General features: G+C 50.6%; 1 protein-coding gene across 3 annotated transcripts in view; it reads left to right on the top strand.

Moving 5' to 3' along the window:
- The first annotated feature begins 4,298 nt into the window (after nt 1-4,298).
- The window catches only part of LRIG1 (leucine rich repeats and immunoglobulin like domains 1), a 94,686-nt gene continuing 76,384 nt past the window's right edge, over nt 4,299-22,600 (top strand). For all 3 annotated transcript variants that reach the window (XM_080382880.1, XM_080382879.1, XM_080382878.1), the window contains exon 1: nt 4,299-4,628. In XM_080382880.1, coding sequence (XP_080239006.1) covers nt 4,450-4,628 — 179 coding nt within the window. In that variant the 5' untranslated portion in view covers nt 4,299-4,449. The remainder of the gene's footprint in view (nt 4,629-22,600) is intronic.

Below are 22,600 nucleotides of genomic sequence, written 5' to 3'. Positions count from 1 at the left end.
ACCAGGAGAGAGAAAATAAGTTCACGTTAAAGACGAAGGGTGCCCCACGGTCAGGGCTCGTGTGAGTTCCTGGCTGCAGCCCAGGTGCGCAGGGTCACCTAAGGTGAGTCATCTGGGGCTCTGGCTCCCCAGCTGTAGAATCGGGATAATACTTCTGTTCTCACCTCAGTTTGTCTTCTCTGTTTAGATTTCAAGCTCCTCAGGGCTGTGTCTTCCTACATGTATGTACAATTCCTAGCTTAATAGAGTCATGATCCAAACTGAAGCCTCCAGGCACTCCTGTATATTATATCATTACTAATTTCACAAGAGGTTGCAATCAAATTCCTTTACCGGCAAAAAAAAAAAAGAAGCATCCTAGAAAAGAATAAAGCAAGCTATTAAAAACGGAGGAACATTTTTGCTGAAGTGGAAAGAATGGTACTTTGTCCCAAAATGTATAAAATATGTATTGCAATTAAATTCTCTATTGGCAAATTGCTCTACAATTAAAAAACACAGAAGCTTGAGTGAGGCAATTAGAATAACAGTAGAGTGTTAATTATAGCTTGATGGATTCTGCACGCTGTCAGCAATTACCTTCCAAGTGTGCACTTCTGAACCGACTCCAAATCCACAAAAAGACACCGGCAGAATTAGAAAGATCTTCCTTGTTGGCATGCATTTGCCATTTTAAAATTTGTTTTCATAAATACTTTTGTAAGCTATTTAATTAGGCTTAATGAGGCTCAAGGAAGAAACATCCTCCATGCTGTACACAGACTCCTTTCTAGCAAAGGCATTGACTGGGGTAGGAGGGAGAGCACAGCTGAGCACAGCCTCGTGTCCTACCAACTCCACTCATCCCATTATTTCCAGTGCACAGCGATCTTGTGCAAACGCAGGGTGACTTGGCCCAGTTTCCAGAAGAGCTGCCTGTAGATTTCTGTTTTAGAAAGGTTATCTGAGGCTTTTGGATCTCTCTGACCCTGGGAAACCCCACGGCCGGCCTCTCAGCCTTGTCACGGGCAGGGGAGCAGCGGAGGGGCTTTGGGACAGGCACTGCGATGGCAGCTGCATGGTGCCAGGTGAGTGTCCTGCCCTGAATGGGTGAGATGGAATCACTGGGATGGAGGTCAGGGGTTGCAAGAATAGCTGAAAAGTATTAAAATGAAATCATAAAATGAATTAAAAAACTTGCTGGTCAAATTTGAGAACACTGTAAAAGAACCAAGAGCTTTTTATTTTCATGTTGCCTTCCCTACTGGGCAAGAGAAATCCGCTCCATAGAAGTGCCTTAAAATTTGCATTTCCCACATGGAAGAACTAAAGACATATTCTTTTTAATTGGCTATTTATTTGTGTAAGGCTGCACTATTTTCTATAATACATCTACCCTTCCTGCCTCAGGTTCCCTCCCCAAGGACAAGAGCTCTTGCTCTCTGTTTGCAAACAGCTTTCCAATAAATTACAGGACTAAACCTAAGCCATTCTCCTGTTTTCTCCAGTTCTTGAAGGCTAAAATAAGAGCCTAAGCCGCAATAGTGTGAATACATATTTAATTCCCATTCTGCTCCACCCCAGCCATAACAGCCTAAACCCCAAGTTTTACCTAGCGAAAGCCCCTGTCTATAAATAATCCCTATTGATTCTTCCCGGAAAGATTTAGGTCTGGCCCACATGGTGTTCAGCGTCTGCGCTGAGGGGTGTGCTTGTCATCGGGGACCCAGCGCGAGGCTCTGCCTGGCTGGGGGGAGCAGCGCTCCCGGCCACGCTGCCCAGGGCACCGGTGAGCATCACCCGGGCTCAGCACACTGGGCGTTTGGTCCCCAGGAAGGTGTGGCTGGGTGGGATGGGACACCTAAAAGTCCCGCTCACCCCAGTGCTGAGTGGGGAGAAGCCTTTGCAGAGATCAAGTTTTCCATTTATCGTTCATCTCGGCAATCTGATACGTTCAAAGCTGTCCCGAAGGCCAAACAGTCATGCAGGTGGACTGTCAAGAGTAAATAGAGAAGAGGGAAATGCTATGGCAGTAATAGCTAACACTGCTTCTTGCGGTGTATGGTCGAGCTTTCGGGTGGGGATGCTGAAATCATAAACCCTTCACCCTGCAGCAAGATCTTGTCCCGTCAATAAACCCAGTTTGTAGATTTCAGATCATGTCATCTTCCAAACCTAAATCTTCCTCCCTCAGGTTTTCCACACTTCTTTCCCTTTTTCCGATTTCTTTCACGTATGATTTTTGTACATATAACTTTTCAGCAGTGCACGTTGCATGTGCTGATGCCAGAAGCTGAAGTAGCCGGGAGGCGTGGGGGCTGCTCTACGGCCCCCCCACATCACTTTCAGGTCCAGCAGAAGACTTGATAGCTGCCTGTGGCAGCTGGCTGGGGAACTTAGAAGATCCCTGTGCGTTATGTCAGATGAAATTAATTGCTCCATTGATGAACCTGTGAGAAATCCAGAGGAAAAGAAGGAGAATAGGCAGAAGAGGAAGTCCTCATCCAGAGTGATGGCTTCCAAAAACGTGTCTCCTCTCACTCCTTCCCCCACATCATCAAAGCTACATTTCACCACCGTGATGCTGTGGTGGAGCAGGGTCTTGCAAGGTCTTTCGTCCACAGACAGAATGCAGAAGGCCAGACTTAAAAAGCCCCAACTCTTCATCACTCTGAAGGCTGGTCTGTCATCTCCACCCCTCTTCTGTCAATTGATGGTGATGCTTCAGCATGGCGCTTCTCGGTGCTGCGGGCTCCCGCCTGTGGGCATGGAGGGCAGACCTGGCTGCGGGCTCCTTGCGGGGCTCGGGGCTGCCCGGGCTCTGCGTCCCGTGTGGGGTGGAGATGCTTCAGGCTTGGACATGGGGCTTTTACAGCCTGTGGTCCAAGCCCAACTTGTTCGCTTGGGCTTGCCAGCAAATCCGATGTCGCACCAGGTTTCTGCTTCAGCTGACCTGCTCTGCTCTTGAGATGACACCAATCCGGGTTTGCTGCCTTTCAGGGGATGGCATGTTTGTGCAGCCTGGGTGCCGCGCTGAGCAAACCTCCATGCAGTTCCCCTTGCATGTGCTGTTTTATATGAGTTGATACGTGACTCTTGGAAGATGCGCGGTGTGATTAAAGCACCCTGCAGTGCAATGCCCCGTCTCATTACAAAAAGGAGATACGGCTCCATCCCTGCGCCAGGGAGGAACCTGCAGCAGCAGGATGGAATCTAACCAAAGGCAGCGGCAGCAGAGCTGGGCTGTGGTGTGTGTTTCTCTCCCTAAAATATTGCACCTCCAGCTCCCCACGCAACTCCTGGCATCCAGCTCGGCTGGTGCTGGGTGCGCTGAGCCCATGAAGGGCTTCATCCCCTAAGTGCTGCATGGGCCACATCCAGACCTGACCAAAGCCAGCTGGATGCTCTCTCCTGAGCTCAGGAGCAGCCTCTAAATTCAGCCTTTAGAGCGTATTGACACCCTAAGATGAATTTTGCCGGTAAGGCTGCTGCTGCAGCTATCTAATGAGTCATGCTTCGACCCGCTTTAGACTGTGTGCTCCCTTGCATCTGGTGAGTGCTGCGTTTTCAGAAGTAGGGGTACGTTTTGCAAGCGGATCCCGCCTCCTGGGTTTGGTCTGAAACACGTGCAGGTATTAACCCGCTCCTGCACTGGGCCGGTGGCAGGACACGCGTGTCCCTCGGGAGCGCGGCCCCGCAGCGGCTTCATAGCACCCGGAGGAAGGAGCGTCGGGGTGCAGGGGAGCGCCCAACCCTGGTTTTGCAGCAGATCGTCCGCACCTACGAGAGGCAGATCTGCCTGAAGCCGCTGCCCCGCGGCGGGCGCGGCCCCTTTAAGCGGGGCAGCGCGGGGGGGCGGGGCCGCCCGCGTTCACACCTGGAGTGGGAAAGGGGGGCGGGCCCCGGCGGCCCTGATTGACAGGCCGCCGGCATCAATGGGGCGCCGCGGCGCCGTGCTGGGAGGGGGTGCGGGGGGGCGGCTGCTGGCCAATGGCGGCGCGCGCGGGCCCGCCGGAGGGCCCCCGCCAGCCAATGGGCGGGCGCGCGGGGGGCGGCGCGGCTACATGTTGCGGTGTCGCCAACGTGGGTCCGCGGCGAGCGGCGCTGGGGCCGGGCGGGCGGCGGCGGGGCGGCAGCGGCGGTCGCGGCGGCTCTGGGTGGCTCTCAGCCCTGCGGCGGCGCACCGAGGAGGGGGAGCTCCAGCGGCCGCCGGGCCGGGGCCGTGCGGCGCGAAGGAGGAGGCGTTTCCCCGCGGCGGGGACGCGGAGCCGACTCGCCCGGTGGTGCCCGCCCGCCCGCCGGTGGATGCCGGTGCCCTGAGCGCCGTGCGGCCGGCGGCCGAGGCGATGCTGCGGGCGGCGGAGCAGCGCTGAGCGCTTGCGGGGCCCGCGGCGTTACCGCTGCGCTGCGCGCCGGGGCCGCTCCTGCCGCCTCCTCCCGCCTCGGACCTTCCCCGGTGCCGGATACAAAATGGCGGTGCCGTCACGGGCGGGCGGCGGCGGGGCGGCGGCGCTGCTGCTGCTGGGGCTGCTGGGCTCGGCCGCTGCCGGCTGCCCCGCCGGCTGTGCCTGCGGCGGGGAGGCGCTGAGCTGCGGCGGGCTGGCGCTGCCCGCCGTGCCCCGGGACCTGCCCCGCTGGCCGCGGCACGTGTGAGTACCGGGCTGGGGGATGACGGGGCTGGGGGGGTGTGGGCAGCGCCGCACCGGGGCGGCTTGTGAAACAAGAATGCCCCTCTAAAGGAGCAAACCCGCAGAAGTCGGGGTTATTTTCCAAGCGAAGCGAGCTCTGCCGCCGGGTAGGCGCTGGGCTGCGCGGCGTGAAGCTGAGCCGTGATGCGGGGCGTTCGCCGCTCCCAGGCCGGGCGGGGGGGCCGGGGCTCCCGCGCTGGGTTGACTTGTCTCGGGGGACGAGGAGCCGGCAGCGGGTTTGGTCTCCGGTGATGGGATCCGCTGGAGATACGGACCAGCTTGGGCTCCCGCATCCTTATTAGGATGTCCCTCCATCCCGCCGTCCCGACCCCCACCGCTGCTTGTTGTCACCGCTCCCCCCGGCGTTCGGAGCTGCCAGCTGGTACGGTGTGACAGCCCCCGGGACGCTCGCAGGCTCTTGCGGTGCTGCTGGGTCGTTTAAAAATAAACTCCCTACCCCAGGTGTTTGCCAGTAAAGGCGGCGTGGCTGGCTGCCGTTCCCTCGGTGCTTGTCCGGCTGTGGCAGTTATTAACCCGCGGTGTATCATATGGCTTGGGTGGCAGCTGAACGTATAGCCCAGCACCTGGCTGCGGGTACAGCCCTGTGGTTGGGGTTCCCCCCCCCACCCCCCCCCTTTCTCCGCGGCCGAGCGCAGGACGGTGGGATGGCCGGGTTCTGCTCCGCTGCTGTCACCGCTGCGCTGGCCTGGTCAGGTCTGAAATAAACCTTGGGACATGTGAAGCCAGGAGGTCCCGAGGGAAAGCCAGCTCGGCTTTGACAGCTCCAGGCGTTTGGCAGTGCTGGAGGACTGGGAGTATGCATGTATGTGCTCCCAGACTTATAAAATAAGTGTCCTCGGCTGTTGGCTAACCTCGGGGACATAAGGGTCCAGAAAGGGGAAAGTGTCCCGGCGCTTCTGTTGCTGGGCTTTTCTGGTCTTTGAATAGATTTATAGATTATTGAATCTATAAAACCCCTGGTTGTAATAGATACTCCTCAGCTCTGCCAGCAGAGAGAACGGTCACTGAAGTGTTGCTGGAGATCATCCAGCTCCTTATTAAGAAGAATTATTAGAGGTTTGTCAGCTTCTCCTGGTATTAGTCGGTTTTGGCTTCAGAAGTGCCTAGTTTTACACGAAATTAGCAGGTGTCGTACCCAGAGGAACGTGTGGCCTCTGCATTAAAACCCTGACTCATCCCGTTCACCTGTCGCTCTGTGCTGTGAAGGGTCCTTCCTCCGGCCCTGGACACCTTTCAGAGCAAGCTTTTAGTTTTCTCAGCATAATTCCAGCATCCCCATGCACCTCTTAAAATAGGACAGTGTATATTTGTTCATGCAGAGAAATGCATTAATAGCCCTGTCTGAACAAATTTATTGTTGTGTTTTTTCGGGAGCACTAATACCCAGGAGTGTCTTTTTTTCATATGGAACAGATTTTTGAGTGTCTTGAGTTCAGTTTAAATTTTATTGGTGAAGTAATAGTAGGTATAAATCTCCTGCTATGGACCTGTGGGTTGTTGATCTTTTAACCACTTAGACAGAATATGGTTTGTAACTTTGTAAATTCTGAGCTAACCAAAGAATTAAAGTGGAAATTTGTGATGGCTTTCATATCTGACAATGCAGAATTAAGAGTGTTTTTCCTTCTCCATAGCTAATAGAAAAAGCGGGCATTTAAGCTATTGCAGATACTTTTGTTTTTAAAGCAGTATTGTTTCTAATTGCTAAAAATCACTTAAATTGCTTATTTGAGTTTAAGGCCACAAAGCTGAAGCACGTTTTTCATGCTTGATAGGATCATAAATGCTAATTTCTGGTGCAGAGAGTTGCCAAGTCATTTTTTTAGTAGTTGCTTAATGTTCTTTATAAAAGCACCGTGTGCTGGCGAAAAGTTACCTCTGTGCAGCTATCTCCATTGCTTGTTGGGTTTTGTGTGGTTTTGTTTGTTTGTTTGTTTGTGGTTTTTTGTTGTTGTTTTTTTTTAATATGCCCTCTTAAAGCCACAGAAGGCAAAGGGGGTTTAGAGTGTCCCTGGGAGCCTTAATAAGGAGCACAGCCTGGGGGTGCGGGGTAAGTTGGGATGAGAAGGGAGATGTCAGAGCTGTGCATCCCTCGTCTCCATCCCTCTGGGCATGCTACATGTCCCACCGAGGGTGTCTGCTTCCCCGGGATGATAAGCTTGGGCAGGTTTGATCGCTAATTGAAGATGAGGTAGGTCCTGTTCTCGGTGACTCGTGATGGCTGTGCTTTAACTTCGTTAAAGTGCTATTGAAAATTCCCTCCTTAGCAGTTTATCTCTTACTCCTGATGAGTGCCACAATGCTGAAGCAGTGCTCGGAGTGGGTTTTCAGTGTGTTGGAGATAAAGCTGTTGTTTGTAGGGTTGGAAATGTGGCTCGGCACGCTAGGGAGGGTTCTGGAAGGGACTTTAATTGCACTGTGTATTTTGTCAACAGGACTGTCAGTGCTGAGGAAAAGCACTGGGATCTTTGGAAACTATTGTTATTTCTCTGTTGGTAGTCGAGCTCAGAGTTGTAATTTTTCTCCCTAGCTTTCAGAAGGCCTAACTGATATGCAGAAGGGCTGTTGCACTGCAGTTACTCACAGTTAATGCAGCATGGCACAGATGTGCATTGTTTTTTTTTCTCTTAAAAGCAACAGGCAGCTGAATGCTGCATGCAAGTTTTACGTAAATGGGCAGGACTTGCTGGCTGAGCAGCCCTGTGTAGGGCATGTTGCAACACTCTGGCATGACCCGTACCATCCTCACAGGAGCTGCAGCTCCGCAGCTGTGAACCCCCCCTGGTCCACGGGGAATGCCGGGAGAACTGAATTCTGCTGAGCACTTCCCGTGCAGGACTCCTTTGCAGTGTGTCTCCCTTCGAAGCTGCTGGGCATGCTTCATGTCTTTTGGTGTTGAAGTCTGAAGCTGGTTGGTTTTTTACATCAGAGTGTAATACGTGGCGCAAACTTAAGGGCCGAGCTTAAGTATGACAAGCCAGGTGTGGGGTGCCAGCGGTGCTGGTGGTACAGTACATCCCCTTCATCCTCTGCTTCTGTCTTTCTGTGCATCTTAATTCTTGAGGAGTGGTACAAGAGAGATTTCTTCTAGGCATCATGTAGGAGAGAGAGGGCTTTTTCTTCCTTCTTAGTGACAGAGCAGTAGTATTTTGGGTACAGATTTTAATGGTGAGAAGGCTTTGGGGCTTTGGAAGTGCAGTTGGATAGTTAATTCATTGCTGGTATGGTCTGGAGGAATGGTAGTTTTTATTTTAAACAGATGTGTGGTTTTTGACCCAGATAACTAGGGGAAGTTTTTTTGGGATACTGGTTGTCTGTGCACAGGCCCTTCTGCCTCTGGATCAGTGTGTGCCTGGCATGTCTTGGAAAAGGGCAGTGTCCTCGAGTGCCCAGGAGAGCTGGGCTAAGAGCTGCTTAGGGTGTCCCAGGGAGGCTCTGGGGTTTGGTGAGTTGCCTTGAGGCACCACGTGCGTGGATGTTGGCTGTTTGCACGGTGCTGCTGCTCTCTGGAGAGAGCTGGGCAAAGCATCTGGATGCTTTGGAAAATCCTGTGGGTGCCTGTCAATGGTTTTGGGGCCTGGAAGTGGGTTTGAACTAGGAGTCAGGAGCAGCCTCTTGCTGTGCTCAAGTGCATGCACACAAAGAGATGTTGTTGAAAGCAATGAAACTGAACGTTTGTGCTCAAAATTACCTATTCACTTAAATTTCATGCTAAACTGGACTTTTAATGTGTTGGGTCTTGTTTCTCTGGTCTCACGTGTTAGGGTAGTGGCTTTGCTTGCTTGGTAGAGCAGAGTGGGGCTCTGCAGAAAACTTGCTGTGCTGCTGCCGCCATGCATGGTGCTCGTTGGAGATGGACATGAGTCGCTCCTGGGCTCCGGAGTAACTCCTGCTCCTCTGAGGATGCAGGGAAGGCAGTGGGGGGGCCTCTCCTGCTGACGGTGCTGGGAGGGGGAGAGTGCTGTTGGCAGTTTCTCGCCTGCATGTCCTACTTCCAGCCCTGCTGAAATAATGGAACAAAGATTAAGTAATCGTCACCCTGGGCTCGTGGCGCTTGGCCCCGTGCAGCTGTGGAGCCCTCGCGGTGTGCCGGCTGCGCGGGGGGCCGCTGGGCTTGGAAGGATGGCTTAGGAGAGAGGGATGTGGGTTGGTGCAGGTGGCTGGTCCCCGTCCCCCTTGTTGGGAAAAGAGAATGGAAACCCAAAGAAATTCTGCAGAGCCAGCAGCTCCCTCTTGGGTGGTGGTCCACGGAAGGTTTCCCACTCAAGCAGGACAGTACTGGGACTGGTGGTGCTTGTAAAAGAAATCCTGCTTGGCTTGCAATGACACACTTGCTCGGTGCTTCCTGGAGCATCATCCTCAGTGGTGGCCCTGCTCGGGGAAGGTCTTCAGCCCCACGGCTGCGGGATGGCTCTGCACCCAGTGGACTTGCAGCTGCTGCTCTGGAGCTTGGCCCCGGTGGGGTAACAGTCTCTCCTTGCAAAGCTGTGCCTCTCCAGGCCTGCTGCTTATGCACAAATAAATATACACGCACTTGCAAATAAAACCACCCTTCCTGTGTGAACGTGTGTCGGTGGATTCGCTGACCACCCTCAGCATGCCGCGATATTTATTGGTGCTTACTGGAGAACAGCAGTTAACAGCAAGCCCTTAGCAACTGCTGTCTGATCTTCTCTCCTTAATCCCTGATTTGAGCCACAGCTGGGGCAGAAATTATCTCTGTCAGACTAGGATTAGAAGTACGTGTGAGATTCATGATGAAGCCTGAATGGGATAAAATAATCCCCACCAAGAAGCTTTTCTGGCTCTTGCAGAAGCTTCAAGTGAAAGGCTCTAGGACCCCCTCAGCCTCCTCTGCATATTCCTCTCTCCTTTTGAGAAACTTCATGGCATTTAATCACTTCGTGGCTTTTCCTCTCTACAGTGACTGCAATTTGAAACGCAGGGGTCCCATACAAAAGGAGCAAGTGCTCAATGGGCTGTGTTAATATTCAGTGCCATTTACAATGGGTGCAGTTTGAAAAGGGGAGAATGGATGGTCTGGGAGCTGGGGGAGGAGGAGCCGCAGAGGGAAAATTCCCAGGGCAGGGGAACGAGCATCTCAGTAGGCAGCCGAAAAACCAAACACACCATCAATTGTTCTCTAGGAAAATCAACCATTATGATGTGTTATATACAGCTTAATATTTTTTTTTTTTCTTTGCTCGTGCAAACTTCTTTACAGTTCTGTGGAAGTAAGGTTTGGGGTTGCTGAGCCTTGCAGGACTTGCTCCTTGGAGTTTAAGGGATGAAGGAGCAAACGTGAGGTTGATTGCCTTCCCAGCTTGCTGGCATCAAAAGCCTAAAGGTGGCAAACAGATATGTTTGGGAGCCCAGACACTTCAACAAAGCACTTCAGGTACTTAAATGCTTCCTTGAGCATGGGTGAGATTTCACCTCCCTGCTGAAAGTGAAACTGGTGCTGGAGTCTTGCCTTTGATGGGGATTTAGGCAGATGCAGAAAGAAGCACTTCGCTTCAGTCAGCTTGAGGGCAGTCCTGGAGCGCTGGAAGGATGCTCCCCAGCGTGTGGCTTCAGCAGTGTGCTGGAAGGATTCAGGGTGGCTTCGTGTTGAGGCAGTGCCCCAGGTGCTGGAGAAACACCTTCCTGACTCTGTGCATACACCTGGGCTCATGAACAGAAGCGCAACTCCCACTGGCTCTGCAGGGCAGCTGGGGATTGCGGAGTGCCAGGAGGCCCTGGCCGTGCCCAGGCAGTGCCTGCCTTTGGTTCCTGGTTGCTTTGGTCTCCTGAAGAGGGGTTAAAGTTGTATCTGGAAGTCCGAGTGGCTGCAAAATGGGATGATGGCTTTGATTCCTCAGTAGCCAGCTCTGAGAACTTGTGGATTGTCCCAGACTTTGTCAGCTGTACCCAGCAACTCTCAGGGCTGCAGGGTTTTTAATTGATCTTGTTGTCTGCCCCTGGAGGCACCTTGGATTGAGTTAGCTCAGCTCATCAGCTTTTAACGTAATCATTTTGTGCTGCTAACCTAATCACCTGGTGTGACTCCCTTGTTTTGCAGTGTGGGGCTGGATGGGGTCATGTGGATGAATGGAGTAGAGATAACTTAGGCTAATGCTGCTGGGAAGGGCTGTCTGTAGAAAATCCAGGCTCAGGGTTCATCAGCCCTGCAGGACCAGGACTCTTTCAGGGCGAGATCGTGGCTTTGGTGAATAACAGTGAATAGAGCCCCTTGGTCTGGGTTGTGGTTTCATGCAAGCCTGGGAGGCTGGGCATCCACTAGCAGCTCTCCTCTGAGGTCCCTTGCTAGCTTTTAGGGACATGTGAAGCAAGGGGCAGAGCGTGAGGCTGTAGGAAGAAACAAAGGGCAAATAAACCCTATTTCCCGGTATGTCTAGCTATTTAGTGATGTACTATGAGGTTTTTTTTCTTTCATGCATAGGGGCCCAGGATGCCGTTGTGTTAGTGCACAACACAGAATACCTAGTATTATTGTAGCTGAGTCATCCATTAATAGTTAACCAAGTCCTGCAATGCAACCCAAGTCCTTCAGCCCCAGCCCCTTCCAGCGTCAAAGCAGGACCAAAACATACGTAATATGTTATGCTCCTTCATTACACTTTCAGCACGTTGTCTCTCAAGCCACAACCATGTAATTTTGGAGAAGTCTAGAAGCAGGCCTTGCTATTTTGGGGGCACCTTTCAAGACCTGAAGACGTGTCTCATCCAATTCCAGGAGCATGGTTCACTGTTGTAAGGCTGCATTTGTAGTTGGAGTAAGAACTGAAGGATGGGTCTCAAAACTGTAGCCATCTCCCTGGTTTTTATTAATGTTAACTATGCTGGACGTGCAGGCAAGGCGGTTGGTTATGTGCACTTGTCATGGCAGTTTCGTAGTTTGCTGCAGTGGCTTTGCATGGGTTCCAGCAGAGCAAATATCAGAGGCCCTTTACAGTTGAACAGCTTCACACAGAGCTACAGATTTATAAAACGTATACTCGTGTCATGTACAAGTTGCACTTAAAAATGCATTAGCTGTCTAAAGCTTTGTGTGCAAGAGAATTTGTCTTTTTTTTTTCTTAAGGAGAAAGGTAAGTAGTCTTACTATTGCTGCTCATAATGAGCAGCAACTTTTATTCGTGGATTTTCTTTTGATGTCTTTTTTTGGACCCCCTGGGCAATGTCATTAATTTTGGAAATCTGCAGAGGTGCAGTCTTAAACACATTTATTGTAAAGCCTGCTGTCCTATACAGGCTGTGTATTGCAGATATTTCCCTTTTGTTGAAGATACCTGGTTTTTAGATGAATCCTTTCAGATTAGAAAACACACCCCTTTAGTTCTGTGGAAATTTGGCTATGAAATCTTGAAATAAGATGCTTTTTTCCTGGACTGGCACTTCCAGCTGGCAGGTTTTTTTTCTCCCTGCAGAAAGGCAGGACAAGCCTTCAGGTGCAAGAAGGAAATGAGAGATGCAAAATGCCAAGTCAGGGCTGTGCTGGTTCCCTCTCCCCACACATAGGGACATGGATCCATCGTCATCACTGATGTGTCTGTCTCTCCCTGGTTGCCCAAAGCTTGTGCTTTTGGGATGGGCACCTGCCAGGATGGGACTGTGTTGTCTTGTGGTGCTGTGAATATTTCTGCACTGGAGAATTTGCCATCAACACCAGCTGCTTAGTGACCCTCTCTGCAAATACTGCCCTGCAAGTTCAAAACACGTTTTGCCTAGCCAGTGTAGACGGGGCTGTTTTATAACTGCACTTAAAGTCTGTTTTAGCCTGCTGCGTGCCAATATAAACACAAGTTTTCTGTTATCTATCATCTAAAAAATACTTCTAAAAAGTGATGGCTGGCCAGCGAGCCAGTGCTGGCGGTGTGTGCAGCGGTGCTGGGCTAGTGCTGTTGGATCACCAGTACAGATGGGTGCTGGGGTTGAAGGTGTTGCACAGGATGTGCCCAGGGCTTGGTGGAGGATATTCAGATGGAGATGGCAGGTTTTCTGGGCGTTGTCTTCTGGTTGCCTTTAGGGATGTGTTGCTGGAGGTGTCCCGGGTGCATAGGTGCTCCGTCAGTGGGGCTTGATGTGGGTGGTGTCCCCATAGGAGTGGGGTGGTGGAGGCCTTATAGATGGGGGAGCTGCTGGTCTGTGGGTTGTATCATGGGTAATAAAATGGCTGTTGTAGGAAACAGCCTGGCTGGAGGCCCTGTGAAAAATCACCCCCTAAATGTGTTCCAGTTGTCCAAACACTGGTGCCTCTCCTTCCTCCACTGTAGTGTGGGGGGAGGCTGGAGCTAGCTCTCCACCGCCGCTGCCTGGGGAGCAGCCCTGAGCAGCCTTGGCTTGCTTTTTACTGTGTCTCAGTCAGCTGCGGTCCACCCAGGTTCAAGAGCTGTGGAAAAATCACCAGAAGGCTTCCTTTAGCACAGACCTAAAAAATATCCTCTAGCAGTCTGGACAGCATGGGCTGTCCCTGCAGCAGCCCGGTTTATGAGCAGGCAACCTGGATTTGGCTCTTCCCCAGCACAAGGTGGTCGCTTTGAGTTGGAGCTGGAGGCTGCGTGGAGCCTGGGGAATTCCTCCTTTCTCACTGGGCTTTGCAGCCCCAAGGGGATGTGGGGATGGGGAGTGCTTGTGGCCCATGTCAGCAGTGACTTCGGTCACTTGCAAAGGGTGAGGAGGTATCTCATGATGATCTGGGTGGCACCTGGATGTTTCCCCACCCTCTTCGCCTTCTCTCATCCCCAGTTACTTCATTGGTCCCACACCTGTCTGGTGATGGCATGGGCAATGCAGACATGCCCAGTGCTGATGGCATGGGGTGGTTGGCTGGTGCTTGTCCCTTTGCTGCCTGTGGTCTGGCTGTGCTGGTGAGCCAGAAGGGCATCCCGTGCTCTGTTTGTCTGTAACTCGCCGTAAACCTTTGTCCCCTGGTGAACCAGGGGGCAGAGTTGCATCCACACTTGTGTTTCATTTGTTTTGGCAAAATGGGGAGACTTGTCCTGGTCTTAGGAGATTTAAACAATGTTTTATTTTGAAAGGTGTCATAATACTTTCCACTTTTCCTTTGCTAAGCATATTTTTTGCTGTTCCTGTCTATGCTGGTCTATAAACAACTCTGTTCCTCCTTCTTCCTCCTTAAACAAGTCTTTTAAGTCAGAATTCTTGGCTTTCAAACACCTTTGGATCATTTCTGGAGTAGGGCGCTTTACCCAGGTTTGCTGAGAAGGGAGGCTGTGCGATGGTGCCGGTGTCTTTTCTCTCCCCCCAGAACTTTTGATGCTGTTGTCAAACTTCAGTTTGAGAAGTGAAGTCAAACTTGAAATGCCTACCTCTCCCCTAGGCAGCAGGCTGGGCAGAGTGGCTGTATCCCCACTGAGGGAAGGGAAGCAGTGTGAGATTATCCCATATGAGACATCAAAGAATCTCCATGGGGGAGAGCAGTGCCATTAAATGATCCCCGCAGGAGAAGTGTCTAACGGAGGCCCAGCTGTGAGATGTGGCACTGCCGAGCACCGTGCTTCCTTCTGTTCAGAGGTCAGTGAAGAAGGGGTTCAGAGTCGTGCTGGGATGGTGCTGGCACTAGCTGATGGCCGTAGGTGGGAGCGGAGGGCTTGGTGCTGGGTGACCCTGTGCGTTGTTCTGGTGAGCAGGGGATGCCGTGGGAGGCAACACCTGAATTCTGGCCTCTTTGAGGACCAGTGTGGTCATTTTTCTGCTTATAAAGTGGTAACACACATGTGGTGGGGGCATCTCAACCAAAGCAGCAAGCCCTTCTGACTGCCATGGCCCCAGCTGGGAATCTGTTCTGGTGAGTTGCTGCTCCTCTCTCTGAGCAGAGTTTCCAGGAAGATGTCTTCGTGGCCTGATGGGTGTTGAGCAATCTGCTGCGGGTGGGAAGCAGTGGCACTGGTGCCTGAATTTCTGCTCCCTGGCAGCACTGCGGCAGGGCAGGGACGGCTGCCCGGGGCTCTGGCTGCTCTCGGGGTCTGGGCTTTGTAGCAGGAGTGGGGAGAAGGCAGAGCCATGCAGCTGGGCAGCATCCTTGGGAGATGCCAAATCGCGGCTGAAGCTGTTTACTACAGCATTTCTGTCTCATGGTTCCTAGCACTTGTGTCTCAAGTGCTACCACTTTGTGGTCTGCTTAACAGGAGCCTGACAAGCTGTCCTTTCAGCTGGCAGGGACGCTGGGGCTATGCTGCATCCCTCTGCATGTTTCCCAGGCTTGCTCCAGCTCCCTTTCCTTGTGGTTTTTTTTTTGTTTTGGGGTTGTGGCTTTTTTTTTTGGTTGGTTGGTTTTTTTCCTTGGACTGAACAAGCTTTTTCCTGACAACTTCCCTGCGTGCCCCTTGCCCACCCCATCCTCAGGTGAGGGTCCCTGCGGGCAGCCCTGGTGCTGCCAATGGGCCGGTGGTGTGCACGGGCTGCTGGCCCCGCTCCGGTTACTGCTTGTTTACTTTGTTTGCTTCACTTTCCAGCTGTGAATACTTGAGCCAGCTCGAAGGCGAGGTTTTCAAGCACCCTGTGTGCAAGTCGTAATGCCAGCATGGGGCTTGCTGGGGAACAGGCTGTGCGTGATTAAGCCGTTTAGGCTTGTCGTAAATTTTTTTTTAAAGGCAAAACAACACAAATCCACCTTTTTTGGGGAGGAGGAGGTGGCAGCTGAACACTTCGGGGGCTGCGTGTGAATTCATGTTGCTTTGTCTTCTTTTAGCCATGTCTCTCACAAACAAATTCAGCACAGACTTATGGGCCTGCACATTTGGAAACAAAATGGGGAAGTTTCCCTGTCCAACAATTTGCAATTGCTTCCTCTATGGTTTCCTGAGTAATTCTGACCGCCGGTTATAAAACAGTCTGCCTTGCCGTTGCAGGATGCATCATCCCTCGGATCTCCCTTTGGCCCATCGTCTCCCCGGGCAGCTTCGTCCCCTCCCTTTGGGCTCCCTGTGCTGTTTGCAGCTGGTGGCAGGAAAATTTCCGACCCCTGGGAAGTCAGCTTCTTGACGCTGCTGTGTGATAGACAATGACAGCAACAGCCCTTGTGGGACTGGGGTGGGATTGGGAGCGGATGGAAAATGTGCCTTGAAAAGTTCTGGAGAGGTTATGGTCTGTTGCAGCTGAAATGCCTTTTGATGGTTTTCCTGCTTTTTAGGTTTGAAATGCAGAACCCTGCTTGGCTCATTCGGATGGCTTTGGAGCTGCCTGGCTGCACCTACCCGGAGGAGCAGAGTTGGTCCTTCTCCTGGTGCTCCCGTGGTGTGGGAGAGGGGGTTGCAGGATGCCGGTTTAGCTCTGGGTCCACAGAAAGCAAAGGCAGAGGACGAGCCGGGAAGGAGCCCTCCAGCACCGCTCCCTCTGCCAGCCCTTCAGTTCTGGCTCCTTTGTGTTCCCTGTGGCCGCCTCCACCGAGGGCTTTTGAGCCAAGGTGAACCAGCCATATCCCCTCTAGGTGTGTGTGTAATACCTGCTGGTTTTTTGGGGCCAATATGTGACTGTTTAACCCATGCCTAGACTGCTGTAGGGGTTGCTTCCCACCCTTAGTCTGCATTCGGCCTGGTGCCGTGATGCTGGTGTCCCACAGCCTGGCAACTGGGAGCTGAAGGCATGCCTCCAGCCCTCATCTCGGGATGTCTGTTGGGACTCGTTGGGGAGCCAGGCAGAAATAAGTGACAAGCTGATGTGGCAGCAGCGTTGTTGCCGCAGGATCTGGGCCTTGTTTTGGCAGCTGCCAGCAGGTTGCTGTCTTGGGCAAGGCTCCTCACCCTGAAAAAGGTCCTGTAATTAAAGCGGTAAAGATCTCTCACCTAATGTAAGCCTATAAATAAATATATTGGGCTTTATGGATAAGCTGGAGATCTAGTTTTCTCAGTTTTGTGGAATGCAGTGGATATTTCTGGAGGACAGCTCAAGTATTGTCCCGGGAGCCGTGCAAACAGGAGATCAAGTGCATGTTTGCCCTTGGGTGCTGGTGGATGGGGAGATGTTGGGAAGTGGGTGGATCCTGTCTGGGGAGAAGAGGCTCTCTGCCCAGAGCTCTTTCACGGCATGATTGTGTCTGTAAAGGCCAAGAAAACTTGATCTGAAAGTCTGTTTTATTTATTCATTCCTAACTCCAGCCCTGCTTTGAGGGGAGCACATGGAGGCCATCAGCCTCGCTAGGCACGTGGGCTGTCCTGGCACAGCCGTGTCCCTGCGCTGGAAAAGCGTGTTTGGGGTGATACTTGAAATGCAGCAGCAAACCCACACTTCCTTCACAGTTTTGACTCTTGCATTTTTCATCTTGGGCAGACTTGAAAGTTTTCTGCAGCATTCAAGAGAACGTTTTGGTTTCCCTTTGCCCACATGTCAGCATTCCTGAACAAAGCAGCCTCAAGATTTGTGGAACAGATTCTTGAAATTCTGCAAATGTTTAAAGCCAGAAGATGTTCCAGAAACTGCCTGACCTAACAAAAAGGGTTGGTAGGACTTGGGCACGGCTTGGGGAAAATAAAAAAGGCATTTTTATCCCTCTTTAAATGAAGATCATTCCGATCAAAACCACCATCCCTGGTCTTGGGAGCTGTTGCTCTCTGCCACCTTGTTGCTGTTAAACCACAGCTGTGCTTATTTGAACAAACCAGGTAAAGCTATGCTTTTTAAAACAGGGTTTGTTGCCCCGCTCTTGCACTGGCTTCCCTGGTGATCCTGGCATCGTTTTTCAAGGGTAGGTCTGAAAAGGGGGTTAGATATTTAACGATGGACTTGGGTGAAAGGGGAGCAAGGGTGTATGGCAGCTCGTGTACCTGCAGGCACCACAAACGCGCTTATGCCTGCGGGGATGTTCTCCTGCACGTGGCCAGAGGTGATTCAGTCTTGTGGTCGCTCCATAGTTTGCATCCCACAGCACCTGTGTGTTGCTGTCCTGGTCTGCTGTGGATGGTCCAAACGTACATTCACGATGAGTTGTTGTAGAAGAGCTCAGTGGGAGCTGCTTTTTTTGCCCAGAAATATAAAGTGCTGCCTCTGTCCTGGGGCTGTGTGGCCAGCAGTGGCATTTTGGATGGGGAATGGGATGGCAAGCTTCGCTCGCTGCCTGCCCAATTTAACCGTGCTTTTGCTGGGCTTGGGGTTTAGGCGTTGGACGTCTCTTCCCATGAGTGTTTTATTCCAGGTGTGAGTGACTGGGAAGGGGATGCAGTGTTACACCACTCAGGGCAGTGTTAAGGGGTGTTGGGAGGCAGGAAGGTTCCTGTGTCTAGGACCCTTGGCCCACGTATCTCAGAACCTTGTTTGTGAAGGTGAAAAAAGCAACCCCAATGCAGCCCCATTGCTGTTTGGACCCAAATAGGGGTTTTGTTTTGGGTGTTCTGGTTTTGCTAGCACATTTTGGTTGTGTCGGGGGATTGTGGTGTTAACATTTTCTCCTCAGAGAAGAGGTTTGACTGGGACCAAAATTGCTGGTTGATTCCCCTTTTTGCCCTCCCCCCTCTTCCCGTTGAAGTAGAGAACCACTTCAAAGGCTTAGATGTGTTGGTGCCAGATGCCACGCAGATATTGTTAGAAGAATCTGAAATATAATAGAAAACAAACCTTTGTTCAGCCAGGCATATCTGACTGGCTGTAGGCTTTCACTCATGACAGAGATGGGTGCTCAGCCTCTTCTGCTAGATTTGGTGTCTACACACTTGTGGCAGATGAATCGTCTGAATTCTCTTTCCTCTGGCAAATGTGAAATCCATAAAGTGCGTATTTTGGGGAGATTTTTTTTCCTACCTAGGAAATCATGTGACACTCAAGAGCTACCAGCGTATTTCTGGAATTAATTGCAGTAATAAAATACATCAGATTGATCTTGGCAGTCTGATTTTGGTAGAGATGCTCCAAGTCCAGGTTCTTCTGTTTGGCAAACACAGAGTTGTCCCATTTCCTTTTAAGACTTTTTTCTTTTTTTTTTTTTCTTCCTTGTGTGAGATACAGGATATTGTTTGATGTATGAAGCATGGATAAGACAATGTCAGCATTTATTTTAGTTTTGTTTGGTGTGAAAGCAGAGGCTGGTGTTAGTTCTCTTGGTGAAGCCCATGAGGCTGGAGGCTCGGGAAGGAGCCCATAGGCTTCAGGTGCTTTGCACGTAGCAGCTCTCACTTGCCTGATGCTGAGTACGAGCTGTTTGTAAACTGAATCTCACAGGGTGTGAAAACATGGTATGTGTTTGCAAGACACACAGTGTATTTTAGGTTCCTGTTTCTTGTAGTCGTTTCCTATATATATTTAGAAGAGTGCACCAGGTCTGTCCTGCATCAGAATTTGAACTCCTCCTGCACACATTAATGCAGAGTATTGCCCTGGGACTCGGGTGCTACCGTGTTATGCACGTACTTTGCATGACTGCTTGGACATCATCTTTTCCCTTCTTGCTGCGGGTACTTGGATTGGGCCCTCCTTAGCACTGGGATGATGGTCGGAGAGATGCTAAAACCATGAGTACAGCCAAGAGTAGGGAAGCACAGCAGAGTGCTGGGAGCTGGCTTCCTCATGGAGATTACTCCTGTAGCTTAACTTGGAGAAATGGGTCCCTCTGAAATGGAATAGGTCCTTTAGCTGCCTGAGGGTTGCTGAATTTGGTGTTTCTTTTCCTTTTAATATGCCTCCCCTACCAAAAGCACTAGCATCGTTGCATATGGCTGCCTGTCTGTTGTTTATTATCTCTGTTACACTGTGGTTAGTGCTCACACATGATATTTCTTTGGTTTCAGTACAGACTGAGCGGGTTGTCCGCCACTGGATCCAAAAAATGTAAACTATTTATAAATGAAAAATACTCTTCAGTTTTAAAGTGCTGCGTTGTCCCCTCTCCCTCCAGCATGTGCACATTTGGCTGATCTCATGTAATCCCACTGATGTAAATCCAGATCTCTAACAATTTATGGGACTGGGGGCCGCCTGGAGAAATTTTCAGGTGACCTTGTGCTCACGGGGGGAGAACACAAAGCAACAGTGATAAAAAGTAATGGAAAAATGTTATTTGGCTGTGTTGCATTCAGTGCAGATATGGGCCCAAACTCAGATAAACCTTCCTTCAGAGTTCAGGGATTCTTGATTTTCGTTTTCCAGTTGGGCTCATCTCCATCATAAGCAACTCTTGAAAAATTGGGACAGAAAATAATTAATGTGGCTTAAAATGACCTGAAACAACTAGAGTGCTTTTTTTAGTACTCCTTACAATTAAACTCTGTTTGCTCTGCCTTTTGAGCATGTACTTAGTTTTATATTGAACTAACAGCCTGTGTTTAGTCTCCCAGGGAAGAAAAATAAGACGGGATTTAATAATATATTAAGGGAGGCTGGAGTAAGTTTTCTGTGCCTGTTTGGAAAGCGGGGTGGGAGGTGATGGTGGGTGGGCTGGGGGGACAGGCTGGACCGGAGACTGAAATGGTCAAGCCGGAGGCCAGGAGCAGAGGAGGCTGTGAAGTATACACACACATATAACAAGTGTTTAATTGAGGAGCTTGTTAGCCAACAGCTGATGGCTTGTTTTTGTAGAGAAAACCAGGGACTTAAGCTGAGTTTTGTTTCCTGGTTGGGATGAGTGTTGTACATGGATGGTTTAGGATTGCTGGGACATTGATGGAGCTGGTAGGAGCGAGGGGTGTGCGGACCAGAGCTGTTCAGAAAGTGCTCCCGAAAGAGCAGAAGTTACTTTGATCTATGGTGACGTGGTTTTCCATGCAACAGTTGTGACATTAAACGAGACAGGGCTGTCGTGCTTCCTGCTCAGATCTGGAAGATTGGAGGATAACTGAAAAAACAGGTGGGATTTTTTTGGGGAGAGTGTTCATAGCCTCCCAGGTAGCCATCATTCAAACGAAAATGGTGGAAACTTTCTCATTGCCAGTGCATTTAGGCAGCCTTTGCTCTATAGCTATGACTAGTCAGTCTGTAAATTGTGCAAAAAATTAGTATTGTAGCTGGTGCATGAAGGAGTGAAGTGTAACAAGAGTAAATTCAGTATAGTTTCCAAGTTTCCTCTGGACACAATTTGCATTGATAGCAATAATCCCTTGTTCTGTAAAACCCAATTGGTAATAACTTTTGAGGTTTGTGTTTGTTTTTTCTTTTGAGTGTTTAGGAGCACCTAAACACATTTGCACTTCTGTCCCTCACAAGACAGCAACGGCTGGAAAAGGCTGTTACAGTCTAGCTGGGACTGTGGAATGAAGCCTTTAATGTACTGATTGCATATTAATGAACAGCCAAGCAGGCGGGACGGTGCCAAAAAGCAGAGAGTGAGAAAGCCAACAATATCAGCGTGAACTTTGCACTCTGGGAAGTGTGAAGTGATGTTGGTGAAAGGAGTTTATTGCACAAGTGGAACACTGTGGTCCTCTTTGATGCCCAAATTTCTGTGCTAGTAAACCGAGGCAGAATAATTGGTCGGTGGAGCTCGGTGGGTTTCTGTTAACCTGTTCTGCGCCCCTTGAAATGCTCCCCACTCTCAAGTGTGTTTTGGCGGTGTGGGTGCTCGCTCGGGTTTGGCGTGCTGTGGCTGGCATGGGAAGCTGGAATACCTCTCGGAGCGCATGGAGTTACCGTCCACATCTGGTTTGTATCACCTTCAGTGGGTTTTACTGCAAGCTGTAGCGCTCCATCTGCACCCTTCTTGCCCAGTTCTGTCCCACAGCATCAGGCAAGCGAAATTCCAGCCTGGAAAAAGCTACAAAATTGGGCCAATGTATGAATTAATATAATGGCTACTGATAGTGGTATGCTTTTCCTGGTATTTAGTAGAAATTGGATATCTTGGCTCTTACCTCTTCATTAGCTAGGTTTCTGAATCCCCAGCTCATTACCAAGTCCGTGGGATGTGTTGTGTGTGTTATTTTTTTTTAAGGGCTCCCTGCCTACCTCCTGCAGAGGCTTCACTGCAGAGCCCCAGACCTGCCGTGGGTGAATGCCAGTGGTGGCACGTCCCCACGGGGCGCTCGGGGACAGACCAGCACTCGCACGTGGTGGTTTGTCAATCGTCTCGATTATGTCTTTCTGCTCTGCAGCTCCCTCCAGGAATGTGCAGTATTCGGCGCGGGGGCTTGTGTCCGCTGTGCAGCTGGGGACTTTTCCATCAGGAACATTGGGAGTATTTAAGATGATCTTGCAAATATTTTTATTTTTTTTTAATTGGCCCTGGGCCAAATTTTGCTTGTCTCTGATGCATAAAGTGGGTTTGAAAAAATGTTGTTGTTTCTCTCTCTCCCCCCATTTAAACATTTCAGGAATGTCAAGTCTTGTCAGCCTTGGCTTTGCTGGGGAAAAAAAAAATCCCTTGAGGAGCTTGGGGATGTGTTTTTTTATGTGATCTCAAAACCCTGAGGGAAGGTACAGGAGGGAGGGAAAGAGCAGATCATTAACAAAAGCTTCCTTTATCCCAAATTTTAACGAGGCATTGCCATTAAATAGTGGCAACCACACAAAAATTCAACCAACCTGCCTTGGTTCTCCGATGTTCAGCCCCTCCGTTTATCCCATGCTCTCACTTTGCTGGTTCCCCGCTATGGCTCCTGCTGTGTTTTTTCGAGGCAGATAAACCCCAAATCTGTAATGTAAACCTGTTTGGACATACCAATGGATTAAGAGAAGACTTCATCAAATCTTTTGCTGCAGTTACTCATAATCGCCAGTAATCTGCATGGAAACAGGCACACGAAGTCTGGGTTCCTGAGGATTTCTGTCTCCAAGGCTGTCTAACATTGTAATTGACTTCTGCAGAGTATTCCTGTTATCTCTGCACTGGGTTTTAGTATCACCTTCCTTCCCCACCTTGGCTGTCCATGGTGTATTTTAGGCGTGTGTGTGGCTGCCTGTTTACCATAGCAATGGGCCCAGGTGATCCAAAGCCAAGGGCAAAGGCTGTGCTGGCCCCTGTCCACTGTCCT

Source organism: Falco punctatus (assembly GCF_963210335.1).
Source record: "Falco punctatus genome assembly, chromosome: 4".
In the NCBI taxonomy this organism is placed as follows: Eukaryota; Metazoa; Chordata; class Aves; order Falconiformes; family Falconidae; genus Falco; species Falco punctatus.
The sequence above is the reverse complement of the archived record's forward strand: the minus strand, read 5'-3'. Positions and strand labels throughout refer to the sequence as shown.